This window comes from Crinia signifera, chromosome 5 (assembly GCF_055691185.1).
Source record: "Crinia signifera chromosome 5, ASM5569118v1, whole genome shotgun sequence".
Classification (NCBI taxonomy): domain Eukaryota; kingdom Metazoa; phylum Chordata; class Amphibia; order Anura; family Myobatrachidae; genus Crinia; species Crinia signifera.
This window is the reverse complement of record NC_139221.1, coordinates 317,649,079-317,666,971: the sequence shown is the minus strand read 5'-3', so window position 1 is coordinate 317,666,971 and position 17,893 is coordinate 317,649,079. Positions and strand designations below refer to the sequence as shown.

At 45.8% G+C, this 17,893-nt stretch overlaps 1 protein-coding gene across 4 annotated transcripts in view; it reads left to right on the top strand.

Annotated features, from left to right (window-relative positions):
* EFR3A (EFR3 homolog A) overlaps positions 1-17,893 on the top strand; it is a 174,112-nt gene that overhangs the window by 98,318 nt on the left and 57,901 nt on the right. For all 4 annotated transcript variants that reach the window (XR_014444029.1, XM_083144867.1, XM_083144868.1 and 1 more), the window contains 3 exons: positions 6,360-6,481; positions 9,091-9,240; positions 12,490-12,630. Coding sequence is in view for 3 of the 4 variants with exons in the window: in XM_083144867.1 (XP_083000993.1) it covers positions 6,360-6,481; positions 9,091-9,240; positions 12,490-12,630 (413 nt within the window). In the remaining variant the exon portion in view is untranslated. The remainder of the gene's footprint in view (positions 1-6,359; positions 6,482-9,090; positions 9,241-12,489; positions 12,631-17,893) is intronic.

Below are 17,893 nucleotides of genomic sequence, written 5' to 3'. Positions count from 1 at the left end.
CTTGCCAGACTGGGCACTGAGGCACAGCCCGAAAATTCTCGGGATTGCCACTGAAGGGGTTAAAGGCCGAATTCCTGGATACTTCATAATGTATCTAACTACCAGCCCGTCAAAATGCCGGAACATCATAATAGCAATGTCAACACTGCCAGCAGTGCACGGCAACACCGGAATTGCTCCATCCAACGCCATCTATTGACCGCCAGCATGCACTACACTTGATTTCCGCACATAGAGGTGAGGAGCAGTGTTAGCCTTTTCTTTATATAGGATCATTCTGAGAATGTATTTGTCCTCATTTCTATGGGTTAATATTTGTGATCCCCGACAGTAAGGTGTTTGAAAGGTTAATTACCTTCTATGTATTCCGTGATCCTATTGAGCGGGAAGACGCGTCTGTGTTCATTTCAAAGACGCTGCCAGTTAACACTGTCATTAATCAGGCAAAGTAATTATTTTCTGAATACAGAGCAAGCAGCGGCATGAAGAGCTGATTAAACCACAATAGTGTTATGATTGCGCACAATGTTATCTAAACCTTGTCTAACGGCTCGGAAAACATTTCAATATTGTGATATGTGTACATTGTTTCCTGGGATCTCTGCATTGTGTGGTTCCAAGCCTGGGAGAATAAGTTGCCTGTGTAAGTTCCGTGCAGCGAGAGGAACGTTTCACTGCGGCGCGTTCTGTGTGACCGGAGTATCACATGACCGTGCAGCGCCGATGATCGGAGAGGCTTCAGCTTGATTTGATCAAGGGCCTCACATGCCAAACACGCTGCCAAGCTGGGCTGTGGTGTTCTCTGGTACTCGCTGTTGGTAGGTGGTGCGTGCCATGACTGGGTGAGGCATTTGGGCACAGCGGTGGTGTAACTTGCAGCTACAGACAAGCTAGAGTGTCATCCATGGGGCAAGGTGTAGCACAATGCATTTATTAGGTTTGGAGCGCACGCCATACGTCTGTATAACACACTACCTTGCTTATCCTGTGCGTCCATAGCTCGTACTGTACGACCTTTGTGCTTGTGGGGGGGGGGTCCTGCTTTTTATACCGTCATGGACTCCTAGCGTCTGTCTAATGCATCTTGGGTAATACTGATCCTAAGGAAGAAGTGTGCTGTGCAACTCCATGGCAGATGCAGCGGGTACTGCTCAGGAACTGACATGTGTGCGCCCATGTATTACATAATATAAAACAACAACAAAAAACCCTACAAAACATTTTATTAAAATAATAATAATTAAAATCTGTAACTTCACTGCTTATAAACACTGAACCATGTATGGCTTGTCCTCTTAAATCCTTACATAGTACATATAGTGTTAAAAGGTGAAATAGCTGATTTCAGTTGCATCAAATTACAGTATTATTAATAGTGTCCTTACTAACATCATTCATCTCCTGATATACTCTGTGCTGCTGGGGACCCTGCTCCTCCCACTATATAACTCTCAGTCTGTGGCTTCCTGCTGCCTCCATTCCCCTCCTCACATCATGTTACTGCCCCTGTCACATGCAGCCCTGTCCTCACTGACACATCACCCATCTCCTGATATACTCTGTGCTGCTGGAGACCCTGGTCCTCCCACTATATAACTCTCAGTCTGTGGCTTCCTGCTGCCCCCATTCCCCTCCTCACATCACAACACTGCAAGGCTGTACATCTACCTTTAGAAGACACCTCCACCTCGAAAGATAGATGAGCATTGTCAATAGGTGAACGTTTTATTGTCCCACTTGAATCATTTAAATTCTTTTACTACTCTGCAAAAATAAACTGACTTCAGCGCCTCCGGTTCTCTGCATGGAGCCCCCTGCGCTGCCAGTCTAGTCGGAAGCTGCAATTGGCTTCCTCGTGCTTAATAAACCTACACGCTCTGGTTTGAGCTTCTTGCAGACTTTCAAAAGAGATTATGGTCTGCTTTGTGCGTGCTCAGGACCTGCTCTGCGCATGCGTATAAAGATTCTGTGACACTGGGGGGCAGGAGACTGTCGGTGATAGACTACCAAGGAAGCAGCAGTGATAGCAACTCCAAATGCATCTGAAACGGGCCCATATTGTGTGACCCGGTGCATTGTAATGAAGGCGAAAAAGGAATGATTTATAGGTTCTGTTTTTTTTTTTTTATATAATAAAGTAGAGACTGAGCTCTACGTCTCCTCACCTCTTTGAGGTGAAGTACCGGCACTGGCCACTAGAGGCCACTCAACGGACCAAATTACCTTAGCAGAAAGTGAAAGCAAAATGATCTGTTTCAAACCTGCTGGATATGGAGGGAGGAAGTTGTGAAGACAGATTGGAGGCCGGAGCAGATAGGGACTAATATGCTGTCATAGGTTAAATAAAAACCTAACGAGCTATCCGATAGGTAACACAAATAACTAGATCAGAGAAAACATGAATCCAGTCCACTGGGGATGACCGCGTCTAGGTTGACCCCAAAATATCTACGTGGCAAATTGTCAACACTGGGAGAATGTTGACACTGGAAACGGCTGACATGAAACGGCAACATGGGTTTTTCACTTTTTTTTTATGTCTGTGTGTATATTTGAATACATGGACCCTCAATGCAAATGCCATGCTTAGGGCTAGGTGCCTCGCTCTGTGCAGTGGGCACACCTTCCCGTTCTCTTGGACTATGACTGGGAAAAGTAAAGCATGAAAAAAATCGTGAAAAACTATGTTGACTTTTTCCATGCTTTCACCATTACCTTGTCATTCTTACACAATGGCTTCTGTAATGTAGGAAGAGAATCTGCGAACATTATCATTTAAAATACTGGAGCCAATTCATAACCGTTCACTTGGGTACGAATTTGGCTGTGTTCGATGGTGGGGGATTTGCGCATGTACATGAGCGAATATGATTATGGCCAAACCCTGACAGGGAACGGCTTTGGTGAGTTTTCCACCGACAAGCCGTTTGCGCCGAACAGGACGGGTCAGAAGGCGGCAGCAGGGGAGAGCTGGGTGTTCCCCCTTTGGAATGCAGGTGTGTCAATACCTGCATGGGGTGGGTGTCTGATGTCACATGACATCAGCTCACGCCCCTTTTTTGTAAATCTCCGTCCAGGATAAAAGTAAAGGAGCCCATACACTTATCCTATTTGGGCTGATTTCAACAGATTGGGGGAAATCTGCCCAAATCGGATGTGTTTGACATCCCATCCGACCCGATGCGCGGTCACGTGCGCATCGGGTTAGACCCTGCAAATTGATCCTGCTGCACGTTCAATCTTTTGGATCGGACCCATCAGCTGCACATTGCGGGTGCTTTTTAACTGTTGGTCCGATCCGTCTGCGTGTGCCAGAGGTCAAGCACCGCTGGCGCACACCTATGTGAAGGCAGCATGAAACGCCTGGGGGCTGTGGGTGCAGGGTCGCGGCGGGGCGAGCAGTCCGCACGGGGGAAGAAAAAAAATCTGGGCAGCATGGGGTCCGGGCTGTGTGAATCGCCCGGGGGCTGTGGGTGCAGCAGCGGGAGTGGGCAGTCCGCAGTGTCCAGGAAGCGCTGAGTGAGCGAATACTGCGGACAGCGGCAGCAGAATTTGAAAATTCAAAAGATAGGCTGGCCGCTGATTGGCTGAGAGTGCTCTCTCTCTCTCAGCCAATCAGCGGCCAGCCTATCTTTTGAATTTTCCAATTCTGACGCCACTGTCCGTAGTGTCTGCTAGTGAAGGTATTTGGGGGGCTGGCGGGGCAGGCGTGTGATGGGGTGGCAGTTACCTGTTTGCTAGGCTGTGAGTATAGTGGGCACGTTTGAATCAGGCCCATTGTGTACAGTAATACGTAATAAGAGAACATCAGGATACAATTAATAATGCATTCGATGTAGCAACACAAATAGAAATCAGAATAGATATGAATCCTATATATATTATAATTGTTTAATCTGTAATAGTACCAATCACGTCTCGCTCCCTTTATGTCTTGATTTTATTTGCAGGTTATTTATAAGGAGCGCGCAGTTTTTACAGTAGCTGCCGCAGTCCCGCATGTATTTTCGCGGCTCAGTGAGTTCATGCCATACTGTCAAGTTCCCCGCCGCAGAATCTCAGTCTTTATTTAGATGCGATATTCTTATCGGTAAAATATTCATAAAATACTCATCTCGCAAAAGTAGGTCAAGAAACTCCTCGCTCGGTACTTGCAGCGCTGTTTGATGTTATCTCCGTAATCGTTACCAGAGCTATTTATAAGCCTGACTCCCTGTTTTAAGAAGCTGCATTTCAGGCGCTGGAAGAGATGCAGTTTTACCCTTTTGTATCTTTGGGACAAAGTTAAACAATAATCTTATATACACAATACAAAGTACTCGAAGAAATAACCACAAACCATGAATAATAATAATAATAAGGCGCTCTCACTGGATATTTGCATATGAAGGTAGAAATACCGGTTGGAATATATTACATTCTTGTACTTTATATAATGTGGTTGCGTTTTAGGGGATTGTTTTCTACCTTCAGGTGACTTTGTTTAGCTTCTTATGCTCTAATATGCAGCTTTTGACTTCTGTCTGACTCCTGTGCTTTTCGTCCAGTCGCATTTCTGCGCATGCGTTCGGAAACTGCGCTGGACCACGGGAACGCCCAGCTGGAATTGAGCCCTTGATTTTTGTGGGATCAGTTCAGTGTACAGTATGCAGCATAAGTGTTCTGCGTCACATCCAAGGTCTACAAGTCAATAAGTCTGCCTGCCTGATGCTGTATGAAGGAGTGAAAAGCACAGAGGCCTATCGGCAGTAAGACCTAGTATTAGGGGGTCCCAAGCATGAGTAACCCAACATTTCATGGAACAAACTTCTCTTATAACGGCAAAATATTTTCCCTGTGTCTCCCAGTAATTGTACCCTCCTCCACCCTCGTGGAAACACTGTGCCCCATTGCTGCGGATGCTAGGAAAACGAATGATATGTCGGCATTGTCAAAACAAGGATGACATGAGTTTTCATCCTTTCATAAGACTTGGTTCATACTTTACCATCTAAGTGGGTATAGCGTTAGATTGTAATAGTCTGGCCAGCGCAGCGAGGCGAGTGCAGCAAACCATGCGAGGGGACGCGGTTACACTTGTCCATGTTGACAAGTGATGACATAGATACAAAAAACAGGAAATACTTGTGTCGACCACTTTTAGGTGTTGATCTAGTCACTGTCGACCATTATTGGACCATTACCAGAACCCCGCATGCAGTTAGGTGGACGTTGACAAAAGTCAGCACAAGTGACAATGGTCGACATGAGATTTTGACCATTTTTTTTCCTGTTTATTTTTTTGGACATTTTCATACTTTAATATCCACATGGACTCTTATTGGGAAGGGTAAATAGTGTTCATTTTACCACCCGCTATCTTTGAAAACCCATGCAGTTCCCCTTCCCTGCCTGAGGTGTCGCTGTCTGCTGTTGTGTTTCTAGCACAGGTCTGGTTTGCATATCAATGCTGATATACAGACCACACTGTGCTAGAAGCACCACAGCAGACAGCGACACCCCAGGCAGGGAAGGGGAACTGCATGGGTTTTCAAAGATAGCGGGTGCTAGAATGAACACTAGTAAATTGTGCGGAGCGTAGCGAGACACCATGCTCGAAGCACTGCAATAATCAGGGCCTGTGTCGACACTGACACACAAGCCCGTGAAAAAACTCATGTTGACTTTTTTTTCCATGTGTTGACCTTTTTTCCAGTTGGAACTTTTGCTTGTGTCAACCTTTTGTCAGTGTTGACCTATTGCATGACAATCTATTGACTGTCGGCCTAGACACCGTTGATCTTACAATCCACACCGCAGTTACCTCGGGAACCATAGCAACTGCTGCAACACAATAAGCAGTCCCTGGTGAACTGAGGGGTAGCTGTATGGAGAATTGAGCCAGAGGAGGAGTGGCCCATGGCAACCAATCAGCTGCTCTGTATAATCTTGTATTATGCAAATGATAGATGTTCCTTCAGTGCTGATTGGTTGCCATGGGCCACTCTGGCTCCGTTCTCCTTTATCGCTGCTTCATACACCTACCCCTATGTACCAAATGCTAATTACAGCTGATTGCCAAGGTATTCAACAGGCAACCCTCCAGTTACTGTGGAACTACACATCCCAGCATGTCCCATCACAGGTTTATAATGTCCTAATAGAAATTTTTTTATCAGGGCATGCTGGGATGTGTAGTTCCACATTCGCTGGAGGACCGCACCTTGAGTGCCCGTGATTTTATGTGGAGGAGTGATACATACTGACTTAATCACACACACAGACAAACCTTTATTTGTGAGGTTTATTGAGCATTGCTGTTTGATGCTTTTATTTACGTCCCTTTTTTTGTCGCTGTTGTGTCTCTTGTTTTTTTGCAGTTTGTCAAGTTTGCGAACATAGAAGAAGACACCCCTTCCTATCACAGACGTTATGATTTCTTTGTTTCTCGCTTCAGTGCCATGTGTCATTCATGTAACAGCGATCCAGAGGTGCAAACAGAGTAGGTCCAACAACAAGTGCAACCTTTGTGAACACGTTAATGAGGTGCCACTGATTCCTGAAGACACGGAGGGGCGAACTAGATGGGCCAAGCGGTTCTCATCTGCTGCCGCATTCTACGTTTCTCTGGGCCGCTCACTCACCGAGCGCGGCACAGCCGCTGTCATTGTATGACGGCGACGGATAAATATATTGGGCCAGATGCACTAAGCTTCAAAAGTGATAAAATGGAGAGTGATAAACAACTAACTAATCAGCTCCTACCTGAGATTTTTCAAACACAGCCGGTGACATGACAGGCAGGAGCTGATTGGCTGGCTGTTTATCACTCTCCATCCGGCCCATTATGTGTTGAATATAGTTTAAACAGAAAAATGCTCCAATGAGCAACTCTGCATGTTTATAATATGGCCGACCAAACGCCAGCACCCCTTTTACTTCCGCTGGGTTCCGTATGACAGAGAGATGAGGAATCGCAGTATATTTTATTTTATGTTTGATGTATTGTTCATAGTGTTACTGTTTATGTACTTTGTAAATGACTGCAGATCCCTGGTGCCTATATATATATATATATATATATATATATATATATATATATATATTTCAATTCTACGTTATGCGATAGAACGTCTCGCCTATTATTTTTAAGTAGAACTAGATTTTTTTAAATCTGAAACACTTCAGTCATTTGGGACGTGTGAGGGTAAATTTAATAAGACATGTCCCCAAAATAAAACTTGGATAACCGCAGCTGGGACACTTGATTTCTGAAAAGCCCAGTGACCGTTAATTACTCTGTGGGGGAGATGTATGAAGCAGTGATAAGGGAGGAGAAGTGAGCCAGAGGAGAAGTGGCCCATGGCAACCAATCAGCTGCTCTGTATAGTTTTATATTATGCAAATTATAGATGTTACTTCAGTGCTGATTGGTTGCCATGGGCCAATTCTCCTACCTTCAAACATCTGCCCCAGAGTGCTATATTGGTGCGTGTGACGGTCCCGCGCATTACCATTGCTTGAGTAGAGAAATACTGCATGCAGTCAAAATCTTGTCGGATCCATGTTTGCGCATTAAGACTGGGTACACACAAAGATCACCTGCAATAACCAGCCAATGATTGGGGCGATTAATCATGCAAGATTGCCGGTAAACACCAGGAAGATTTAATGACAGAACGTGCGCCGTTCCATCCTTCCTTAACATGTAAGCACTGCATGCAATATTGGGCCAGATTTATTAAGCGTTTTGCAGTGATAAAGTGGCTGGTGATAATCTACCAGCCAGTAGGGATGGCCATCGACCATCGATGATCAAAATCTTCGATGGTTTATGGTCAACGTAGATGGTTTCCCTCCATTGATGTCGAGCATTTTTTTTTTTACCCCCCATGGGTCTTGTATATGGAGCATAGCGCTGTCCTTGACACCTGTGAAGCCCCGCCCCCATGTTTTCATTGGCCCACAGGCCAAGCAGTCAAAGAAAATGGATGGCCATCGATAAGTAAAAACATTGGTGGTCATCCATTGCATAGTATGCCAATATCGATGGCCAGTTGGACTATTGCTACCTATAGCAACTATCGATGGCAATGATGGCCATCCCTACCACCCAGTCAGCTGCTAACTGTCAAGTTACAGGCTGGGTTTCAAAAATGAAAGTCAAGAGCTGACTGGCGGGTGCATTATCACCGGCCGCTTTATCACTTCACCAGGCTTAATATATATCCCCCAGTGTCCGGCACAGGCGATTGGTAGGTGTTGCATGCGACTAGCAGGGGCGTCCAATTAAGCGCACACATCAGACTACTGTATATGCACAATTTGTGGTCCTGATATGGCAAATCATGGCAATGTCGCCTGGGTGGGGTGTGTTCAAACTGAAATGTAAATTGCAGTGTAAAAATAATGCAGTCAGTATTTACCCTGCGCAGAAACAAAATAACTCACAAAAATCTAACTCTCACTGCACGTGTTACATCTGCCCCACCTGCAGCGCTGCAATGTATTGCCCAGTTGTTTGCTTTCCTTTTGTTTTGCTAACACAGTTGAATCAGGCCCCGGGTACACTCTTATAGATGTACTCAATTAGGTATGCGGTCATTAGGTGGACATAGACACAGAAGATCATGTCAACCTTTTGCTTGTGTCGATCCTTTAACCCTGTTGACTAATAGTGGTTGACCCAATGACTCCCGACCTAAAACTTGTCCATCAATGATCCATACCCCTTAATTGTACTCAGAGTTGCATGATTCATTATTTTTTAACCTAGAACTGTAAAATAGTAACATTTAAACTCAAATGGGTAGATGTATGAAGCAGTGATAAGGGAGGAGAAGTGATAAAGTGCCTGGTGCTTTATTACCGGCCAATCAGCTCCTGACTGTCCCTTTTTAAACCCAGCCTGTAACTTAACAGTCTGATTGGCCGGTGATAAAGTACCAGGCATTTTATCACTTCTCCTCCCTTATCACTGCTTTATACATCTACCCCAAAGTTTTTTTTCATTTCTCATATTCTGCAAGGAGGCGTACCCATTCTTCCCTTCCCTAGATGAATTCCCTTTCTCCATTCGCAATCTTATATTTTCTTTGTCTCTATCTTTAGAATCAGAATTGCGGGAATTCGCGGAATTCAAGGGGTTGTCCGTAAAACTGTGAATGATGAGCTCCGCGCCACCATATGGGAACCCCAACACATGGATAAAATTGTTCCTTCGTTGCTTTTTAATATGCAGAAGATGGAAGACAATGAGAGGTATGGAAGCCTTGGCTGGAAATACTGCAGTGTCTGCTGCTCTGTTCTGTCGTAAGGTCCATACACACTGGGCGGCTTTTGCCTATCCAAGCGATTTTCCAGGGGGTGGATGGCTTTCTGTAGCAGGACGCTATGGAAAGCCGTCAACCCTGTTGCTCATCTACTGGTAATACCAGCAGATGAGCGTCAGCCGCCGGCAATGATGTGGGAACGTGCATCAGTGCTCATCACCGGACCGTACACATTGGGCGGCTTTCAGCTCAAAATAGCGGCCTGTGTACTATGAACAGACTGTTCTTGATACCTTGTGGTGTTCTACCATGCTTGAGCTTAGTATCAAACCCGACAATATAAGTGTTATGCTTTCCGCTAGTAATTATCAGTGAAAATGTCAAGTATAAGGGCTCGTGTGCAATTTTCTCACATTTGCATTTACAGCACAAAGTACAAAACCAGTGGATATTAGTGAATTTCTAACAAAAGTGTTGAGTCTGTTTGTGAAGGAGCCTAGAGTGGGGGCTTCTCGCACCGTGTGGGGAAGAGAGTTCCATAGAGTCAGAGCCGCAAATTTGAAACCTCGACTCCCAGATGAGTTCAGGGAGATTGTAGGTACAGTTAATAGTCCAGATCACCGTAATCTATTGGGGCAGTGAGGAATCAGAAGCTGCTTCGGATACCTCGGGCCCTGGTCATATAGGGCTTTGAAAATCCAAAAGCCAATCTTGAAAGAGATTCTCCATCTTACAGAAAGCCACTGGAGGGAGCAGAGAGTGGGTGTTATGGGCTGGCTGGTTCATAGCCTGGCAGCTCCGTATGTACCATCTGCAAGAGGTGCAGTTATTTTTCTGGGAGACCAAGGTACAGATTGAGTCGCTCGCATTCATCCCCAGCGCTCACCAGATTTCACTAGCTGGCAGAGGGCGGTCCGGCGGATGGGTTGTGCAAATGTCTCTCTCACTCGCACGCCCCATTGTCGAGAATGGGGGGTGTGAACGTCTCGTGCTCGCGCCCCCTATTCTGGCGTGAGGAGGTGCTTCATTCCGGCTATGTTCCTCAGATGAAAGGGTTAGGATTTGATTGTGGCCGATATCTTACCTCTCCATCCAGGACAACAGCAGGATTCTGCACATGTCCAGTGTATTGTAGTTCTGAGCCTCCAAGTGTAATGTAGGGTACACACCAGAACGATTTGGCCTCAAAACACCCAATTTAGATACAATCTCGACCGATTGTATGTAAATTGGGCATGTTTTGGGCCATTTCTGATCTGATTCCGATCTGATGCCCGGCACCACAGGTCGTTTGGTTGTTTCACAGATCCTACTTGCAGGTATTATCTGGAAACGACCATTCAGTTGGATACAGGTCGCGATCGGATCAAACTCAGATCGTGTGCAAGTGGTGAGCAGATCGTTTGCTCCAACAGATCATGAGCCGATAGTACGATCGTCTTAGGATCTGCTGACTACCTGCATCGTTCTGGTGTGTACCAGGCATTAGTCCTGTTGGTTGGCCATGCTGCAGTCTTCTCCTATGACCTATCATAAGGACCTCTGTGTTTATCAGGGTACAGTCACAGCCAACTGGCATCATCCACTCTTGGGGTTCAGCTAGACCGCCATTTAGGGTTGTTATTGGGTTCTCAGTACGTGGAGCACAGGGCAGGTAGAGTTGTGGATCATCTGCATAGCAGCAGTAGACCCGGTCATGACATCTGATTATTTCACCCAATGATGGGATGTATACTGCAACAAGCATGGGGGATAGTATAGAACCCGGTGGGACACCACCACACCTGCTTTTCTGGGGCAGTTTTCCCCGCACCACTTGCACAAATTGGATATGTAATTTTTGGAGGGGTTTTAGAAGCTCGGTGAGGAACGTGCCTCGTTGCAGCATACTTGTTCTCGCTTCTGTACACACCCATCCGCCATAACATTAAGACCAACTAAAACATGGATTATCTTGTAACAATGAGAAGGAGTGGGATATTAGTCTACACAAAATGTTGACGAAACCTTTTTGACACTGTAAAAAAGTATTAATGTTCTTACCGCAAGAGATTATCTTCCGTAACATGGCAGCATATTAAAAGCACGCGTTTATTTTAGTCTACATACATAAACTACTGTATGAGTTTACTGCTGACCAAATCACATGGTCGGTTTTATATACAGATGGAGCCACCTTCGCTCATCCCGCGGATGCCTTTCCGTCTCGGTGCGCCGGAGCAGATGAACAAAAGTTGCTCCACCTGTAGCTCACACGCACGATATATGAGTAGATGAAATCCCAGGATTTACACCTTTCTAATGGAACACCATGATGCTAAATAATAATAGCAGTTGTCACTTCCACTGACCCGTTTTGAGGCAAGGGTGTCACTGGGGAACCGACAGCACCTGGGTGCACTATCGAAAGAAGATAAGCCGGTGGAGGAAGTGTGATTCTCTGGTCAATGTTCTGCTGGGAAAACTTGGGTCCCATTGTTCATGTAGAGGTTACTTTGATATGTACTATCTACCTAAACATTGTTGTAGACCAAGTTCTGTACATACCCTACATGGCAGCGGTATTCCCTGATTGCATTCACCTGTTTCAGTAGAATATTGCCCCCTGTTACACTGAAGATGTTGTTCACAGTTGGTTTGAGGAACATGGACCAGATGTCAAGGTGTTGACCTCCAAATTCCCCATATCTCAGCCGAACCAGCAACTGTGGGATGTGCTGGAGAAAACAAGGTCCAAGTCTTTGAGTCCCTACCTCGCAACCTATAGGACTGACAATTAAGGACCTTCTGCTAACGTCTTGGTGCCAGAAACCACATGACACCTTCTATAGGTCATGAGGAATCCATGCCTCAACGAGTCACAAAGATCTTGGTGGCACGATGGGGACCTATATGTCCATTATATTATGTATGAATATATGAAGATAGACATCCACTGAATATATACTTATAATAAATCGTGTGTTCCAATATACTGGATTTACAGGCTCTGTTAATGCGGCTGAACATTTATTTTTACCTTTTTATAGCATTTTATTTTAGACCTATATTGGACTTTATAAGTCAGGCGGTGAACATTCTTTGTGCTTTTGTACAGCATATCGCTGCTCAAAGAGCAGGGAATTAAGTATACAATTTATATGCACTTCTGAAATCCGTCAGCGCAGTATTGTTGATTGAATGCCTACAGTACATCACCATTGTCCCTTCTATTCTGAATGATGCCTGTTCTCCCCAGCCGCCTCGGGCCACCTGCATCCCCGTCCGGCGTCGGTGATAAAGAGGAAAGCCCCAGCGTCCTGGCCGAGAACTGCTTCAGGGAGCTCCTGGGCCGAGCGGCTTACGGGAACATGAATAATGCCGTTAGGCCGGTGTTTGCGTAAGTATAACACAACGTGTACGGTTTTCTAGATCACAACTACCTACCAAATTGTGACCCTTAACGCAAGTTATAGCAGTGGTACTATTAAATCGTTTGTAAGGAAACTGTTAAGCCTGATCCTGGACAAGCCCCATACCTGGTCGGGGCGACTAGTTGTTCCACGCAGAGCCATGCCACAGCGTTCTGTCCTGTAATATGTATCAAATATTTTCTTTCCTATTCTGTCCTTATAACATCCTGCAGCTGTATCTGGTGACAGCCTTTAGCTCATAAGTTCTGTTCCTGCCCAAGGAAAACTGCAGAGTTTGTATGTTCTCCTCACTGCTCCAGTTTTATTCCACACTCACAAAGCATACTGGTAGGTTAATTGGTTTCTGACAAAAAAAAAAATAACCCTGTTGTGTATAGATTTAACAGGGAATATAGATTGTAAGCTCCCCGTGGACCAGGACTGATGTTAGTGAAATTTACTCTGTAAAGTGCAGCAGAATATGTGTGCGCTATATAAATAACTGGTAATAAATAATTAAGTATTCCCATTTAGATGCAGATAAAATAAAGGTTTTTATTTTATCTTCTTTGAAGCTCAGTTGGTTTTCTCACTTGTTTTTTCACCTGAGATAGTCATTGTCTATGGTTATTAGTGCAACACTGTTTGAAGCTGATAGATTGCCAATAGAGGACGTGAAAATAAGGGTCCTAGGACTAAGCCTTGAGGGACCTTCACAGGGAGAGGTTTAGTGGGGGTGGATGGTAAACTGTACCAAAGGCCACTGAGAACTCAAGAAGTATGAGGATAGAAAAGTGACCCTTGGCTTAACGGAGAGGAGGTCTTTGAGACCGGATGGCTTCTGTGGAGTGGAGGGGGTCATAAATGGAGTAGGCTGAGAGGTGAGAATTTGAGCATGGACTAGCCTGTCAAATGTTTTTGTTGAGCATGTGAGACACGATAACATGTTTTTAGGTGAAGATATCATGACCAGAGCAGATGAGTTGAGGCAAGGGATTGCATAAACTGGGTAAAAGCCTGGTTAGGACAGTCCATGTCAGTGCTAGGGGAGAGAAGGGATTTGAGCAAGTCAGAGAAGGGTGCTAGATGAATGTTCTCAATATTGCACTTAAAGGAATGTTTGGGAGCAGGGAATGAGTGGGAAGGAAGGTTTGGGAGCAGGGGACATGAGCGAGAAGGAAGGTTTGGGAGCAGGGCTCATGAGCGAGAAGGAAGGTTTGGGAGCAGGGGACATGAGCGGGAAGGAAGGTTTGGGAGCAGGGGACATGAGCGAGAAGGAAGGTTTGGGAGCAGGGCTCATGAGCGAGAAGGAAGGTTTGGGAGCAGGGGACATGAGCGGGAAGGAAGGTTTGGGAGCAGGGAACATGAGCGGGTAGGAAGGTTTGGGAGCAGGGAACATGAGCGGGTAGGAAGGTTTGGGAGCAGGGGATGAGTGGGAAGGAAGGTTTGGGAGCAGGACATGAGCGGGAAGGAAGGTTTGGGAGCAGGGGATGAACGAGAAGGAAGGTTTGGGAGCAGGACATGAACGAGAAGGAAGGTTTGGGAGCAGGACATGAGCGGGAAGGAAGGTTTGGGAGCAGGGGATGAACGAGAAGGAAGGTTTGGGAGCAGGGGATGAACGAGAAGGAAGGTTTGGGAGCAGGGGATGAACGGGAAGGAAGGTTTGGGAGCAGGACATGAACGAGAAGGAAGGTTTGGGAGCAGGGGATGAACGAGAAGGAAGGTTTGGGAGTAGGGGACATGAGCGAGAAGGAAGGTTTGGGAGCAGGACATGAACGAGAAGGAAGGTTTGGGAGCAGGACATGAACGAGAAGGAAGGTTTGGGACCAGGGGATGAACGGGAAGGAAGGTTTGGGAGCAGGGGATGAACGGGAAGGAAGGTTTGGGAGCAGGGGATGAACAGGAAGGAAGGTTTGGGAGCAGGGGATGAACAGGAAGGAAGGTTTGGGAGCAGGACATGAGCGGGAAGGAAGGTTTGGGAGCAGGGAACATGAGCGAGAAGGAAGGTTTGGGAGCAGGACATGAGCGGGAAGGAAGGTTTGGGAGCAGGGGACATGAGCGAGAAGGAAGGTTTGGGAGCAGGGAACATGAGCGGGAAAGACGGTTTGGGAGTAGGGGACATGAGCGAGAAGGAAGGTTTGGGAGCAGGGGATGAACGGGAAGGAAGGTTTGGGAGCAGGACATGAATGAGAAGGAAGGTTTGGGAGCAGGGGATGAACGGGAAGGAAGGTTTGGGAGCAGGACATGAACGAGAAGGAAGGTTTGGGAGCAGGGGATGAACGGGAAGGAAGGTTTGGGAGCAGGGGATGAATGGGAAGGAAGGTTTGGGAGCAGGGAACATGAGCGAGAAGAAAGGTTTGGGAGCAGGACATGAGCGGGAAGGAAGGTTTGGGAGCAGGGAACATCAGCGAGAAGGAAGGTTTGGGGGCAGGGAACATGAGCGGGAAGGAAGGTTTGGGGGCAGGGAACATGAGCGGTAAAGACTGTTTGGGAGCAGGGGACATGAGAGCGAAGTAAGGTTTGGTAGCAGTGAATGAGTGGGAAGGAAGGTCTTGAAGCAGGGGACGAGCAGGATGGAAGGTTTTGGAGCAGGGAACGAGCTGGAAGGAAGGTTTGGGAGTAGAGGACGAGTGGGAAGGAAGGTTTGGGAGTAGAGGACGAGTGGGAAGGAAGGTTTGGGAGCAGGAGATGAGCAGAAACCAATGTTTGGGAGCAGGGAATGGAGTAACCACAATATTGCAGTTTAAAAAAAAAAATCTTTATATATTTAAGAACTTGAACCATGGGTTATTACTTTTGCTTATTGTGCCACGTTCGCGTTATACAGTAAGACATTTGCTATTCTTCCCGAGCTAGTTGCTTTAATGAGCATTTGTGGTCTGGCCAAAGCTAGCGGTAGAAGTGCTAATGGTCATCCAGATACCCGATGGCCGTATATTCCAATGGACACATATTCTTTTGAACACTGGTCACGTCATCTCCAAGTAATTCTCTGCTCCCAGGATGAAATCCGCCCTGTTCCATTTAGATAATATGGGTCCTTTTTATCACAATTTCCAGCTTGTCGTCAGTTCTAACCAACACGTCATGTTCCTTCTTTCTCTGCTTTATTCTGAATGTGTTTGGAAAACATAGACCCTAATTATCAATTATAAATCATTTTCTCATTAACGCACATTTATGGAATTCTAAAGAGAGAACGCTGTTCGCTTTTTTTAAAGACAATCGTGCTTTAAAGTGAAGTCAATGACCATTCATTCCCATTGTAGACCGTAATTACGAATTCATTCGAAAATAACGACTTCATAAATTCTACAAAATGTTCCAAACGTTTTCTTTCGTGTCCTTGATTTTCTCCTGAATATACAAAAAAAAAAAGTCGATTTAACTCATTTTGAACAGATATTTCTCGTCTCTCTTTATAATATCCCAGCCACCCCCGCCCCATCCCTAACGGTCTCTGATTTTTTCTTTTCAATGCGAAGAAATCAAACCTCCTTTTGGTTTTGTCTGTTTTTCTGCTCTTAATTAGAGGGGAGCTTATTGTTTGGTGTATACTCGACATCTCAGCGTGATGAAAATCACAAAATATGCACTCTGCGAGTTGTGTCTGTAATGAAGCAGGGTTATAATTACGTTCCCATTATGCCGCGCTCTTGTGTAGCCTTCTCATTAATACCTGTTTTCTTTTACTACCGCGGCTCAATACTTTAATAGCCAGTGTCCAGTGGTTTATAGGGAGGATTAGACTTATGTTGGTTATCTGTACGAAAATATAGCTTTTAGTGCCTGATTCACGCCTGTTCGCTAGCGGCGTGTAATCGCGCAGCCCGGCTGAATGCCCCCCACGCAAATTATTTTTGTAGCATAGAGGCAGTCTATACTGAGTTTTATTATGCCTGCAGACCACTGAATTTGCGTTCACACCTGTGTCTGCAGTCCCGCCCCCTTCCTTCCCGTCCTTGAGGGAACAGCCCAGCAAATGTGAAACTCGCGTATGCTCCCAGAGTTTGCGCATGCGAAAACCCTGAACATCGGGTACGGGGCCGGATTCGTCTCATAACAAATTGCTCTGAATTGGCCCCATATGGGGGGGGGGGTTGTTCAATTTCGGATGCTTTTTCCGCCAGGAGAAATGGTGGCCGCTGCCTATTCATTGCTTCAGTTTCCGACAACATTGAGGACAGATTCCGACAAAACAGATCCAACTTTAACACAAGTCGGATCTGTTTTGTCGGAAACTGCTGCGGATTGTCTAACTCCCGACCGTTATTTTGAAAACTCGCTGCCGTTTTCACCGACACGCCCACTTTCCGACGCTTGACAGCTGGAACAATGAATTCCTGCTGTCGAGTTTTAGTTGAGCACAGCGAAAACAGCCCAGGATCCCCCCCCCCCCCCCCTTCCTTAGTCTTTTACTTGAATAGTCTGTTATTAAGAGTGTGAATGGAAGGGTCGACAGTGTCTAGATCTAGGGTAGCCAACCCTAGTCCTTGAGAGCTACCAACAGTGCATGTTTTGCAGGTCTCCTCACAGAATCACAAGTGGGCTAATTAGCTCCATCTGTGTATCTTTTAAAATGTGTCAGTGATTAATGATTGCAGCTGTGCAGCAGCTAGGTTGTCTGGAAAATGTGCACTGTTGGTAGCTCTCGAGGGCTAGGGTTGGCTACCACTGGTCTAGATCGATAGTCAGTTGGTAGACATTGGCACAAATGTCGACATTGGCAAAAGGTCGAAGCAAGCAAAATGACACCATGCAAAAAGTCCACACATGAGTTTTTAAAAGTTTGTTGCGTCAATTTCGACACCTGTCAACATGGACCCTATTGAGACCCTATAGTGCGGCACTTTACGGGTCTCAGTCTATGTGGAGTGTAAAGTGTGATAAAGTGAACGCACGCACAAGAGTTAAGCCCCATACACACTACATAACCGTGGCTGATGTTAACCATATTGCCGTGGGCTACCGATATTGCCTATACCCACTGAAAGGTGTCGGCTACGTCATCGGGAACCACGGAACATGCGGGTCGTTTGGGTATATTGTCAAATTGACCTGCATGTTCAGTAGATATCAATCATCGTTATCGATGCGTAGGAGCGCACATCAATTACAATATTAAGGTTTATTTAATAGGAAGAGAGATTTTGTAAGAAATCTCCATGTTTTTTAAAGCGACAATCATTTACACTGCAACATCAAACTGGTTCTGCAGTGTAATTGATTGCCGCTTTAAAAAAAAACCTC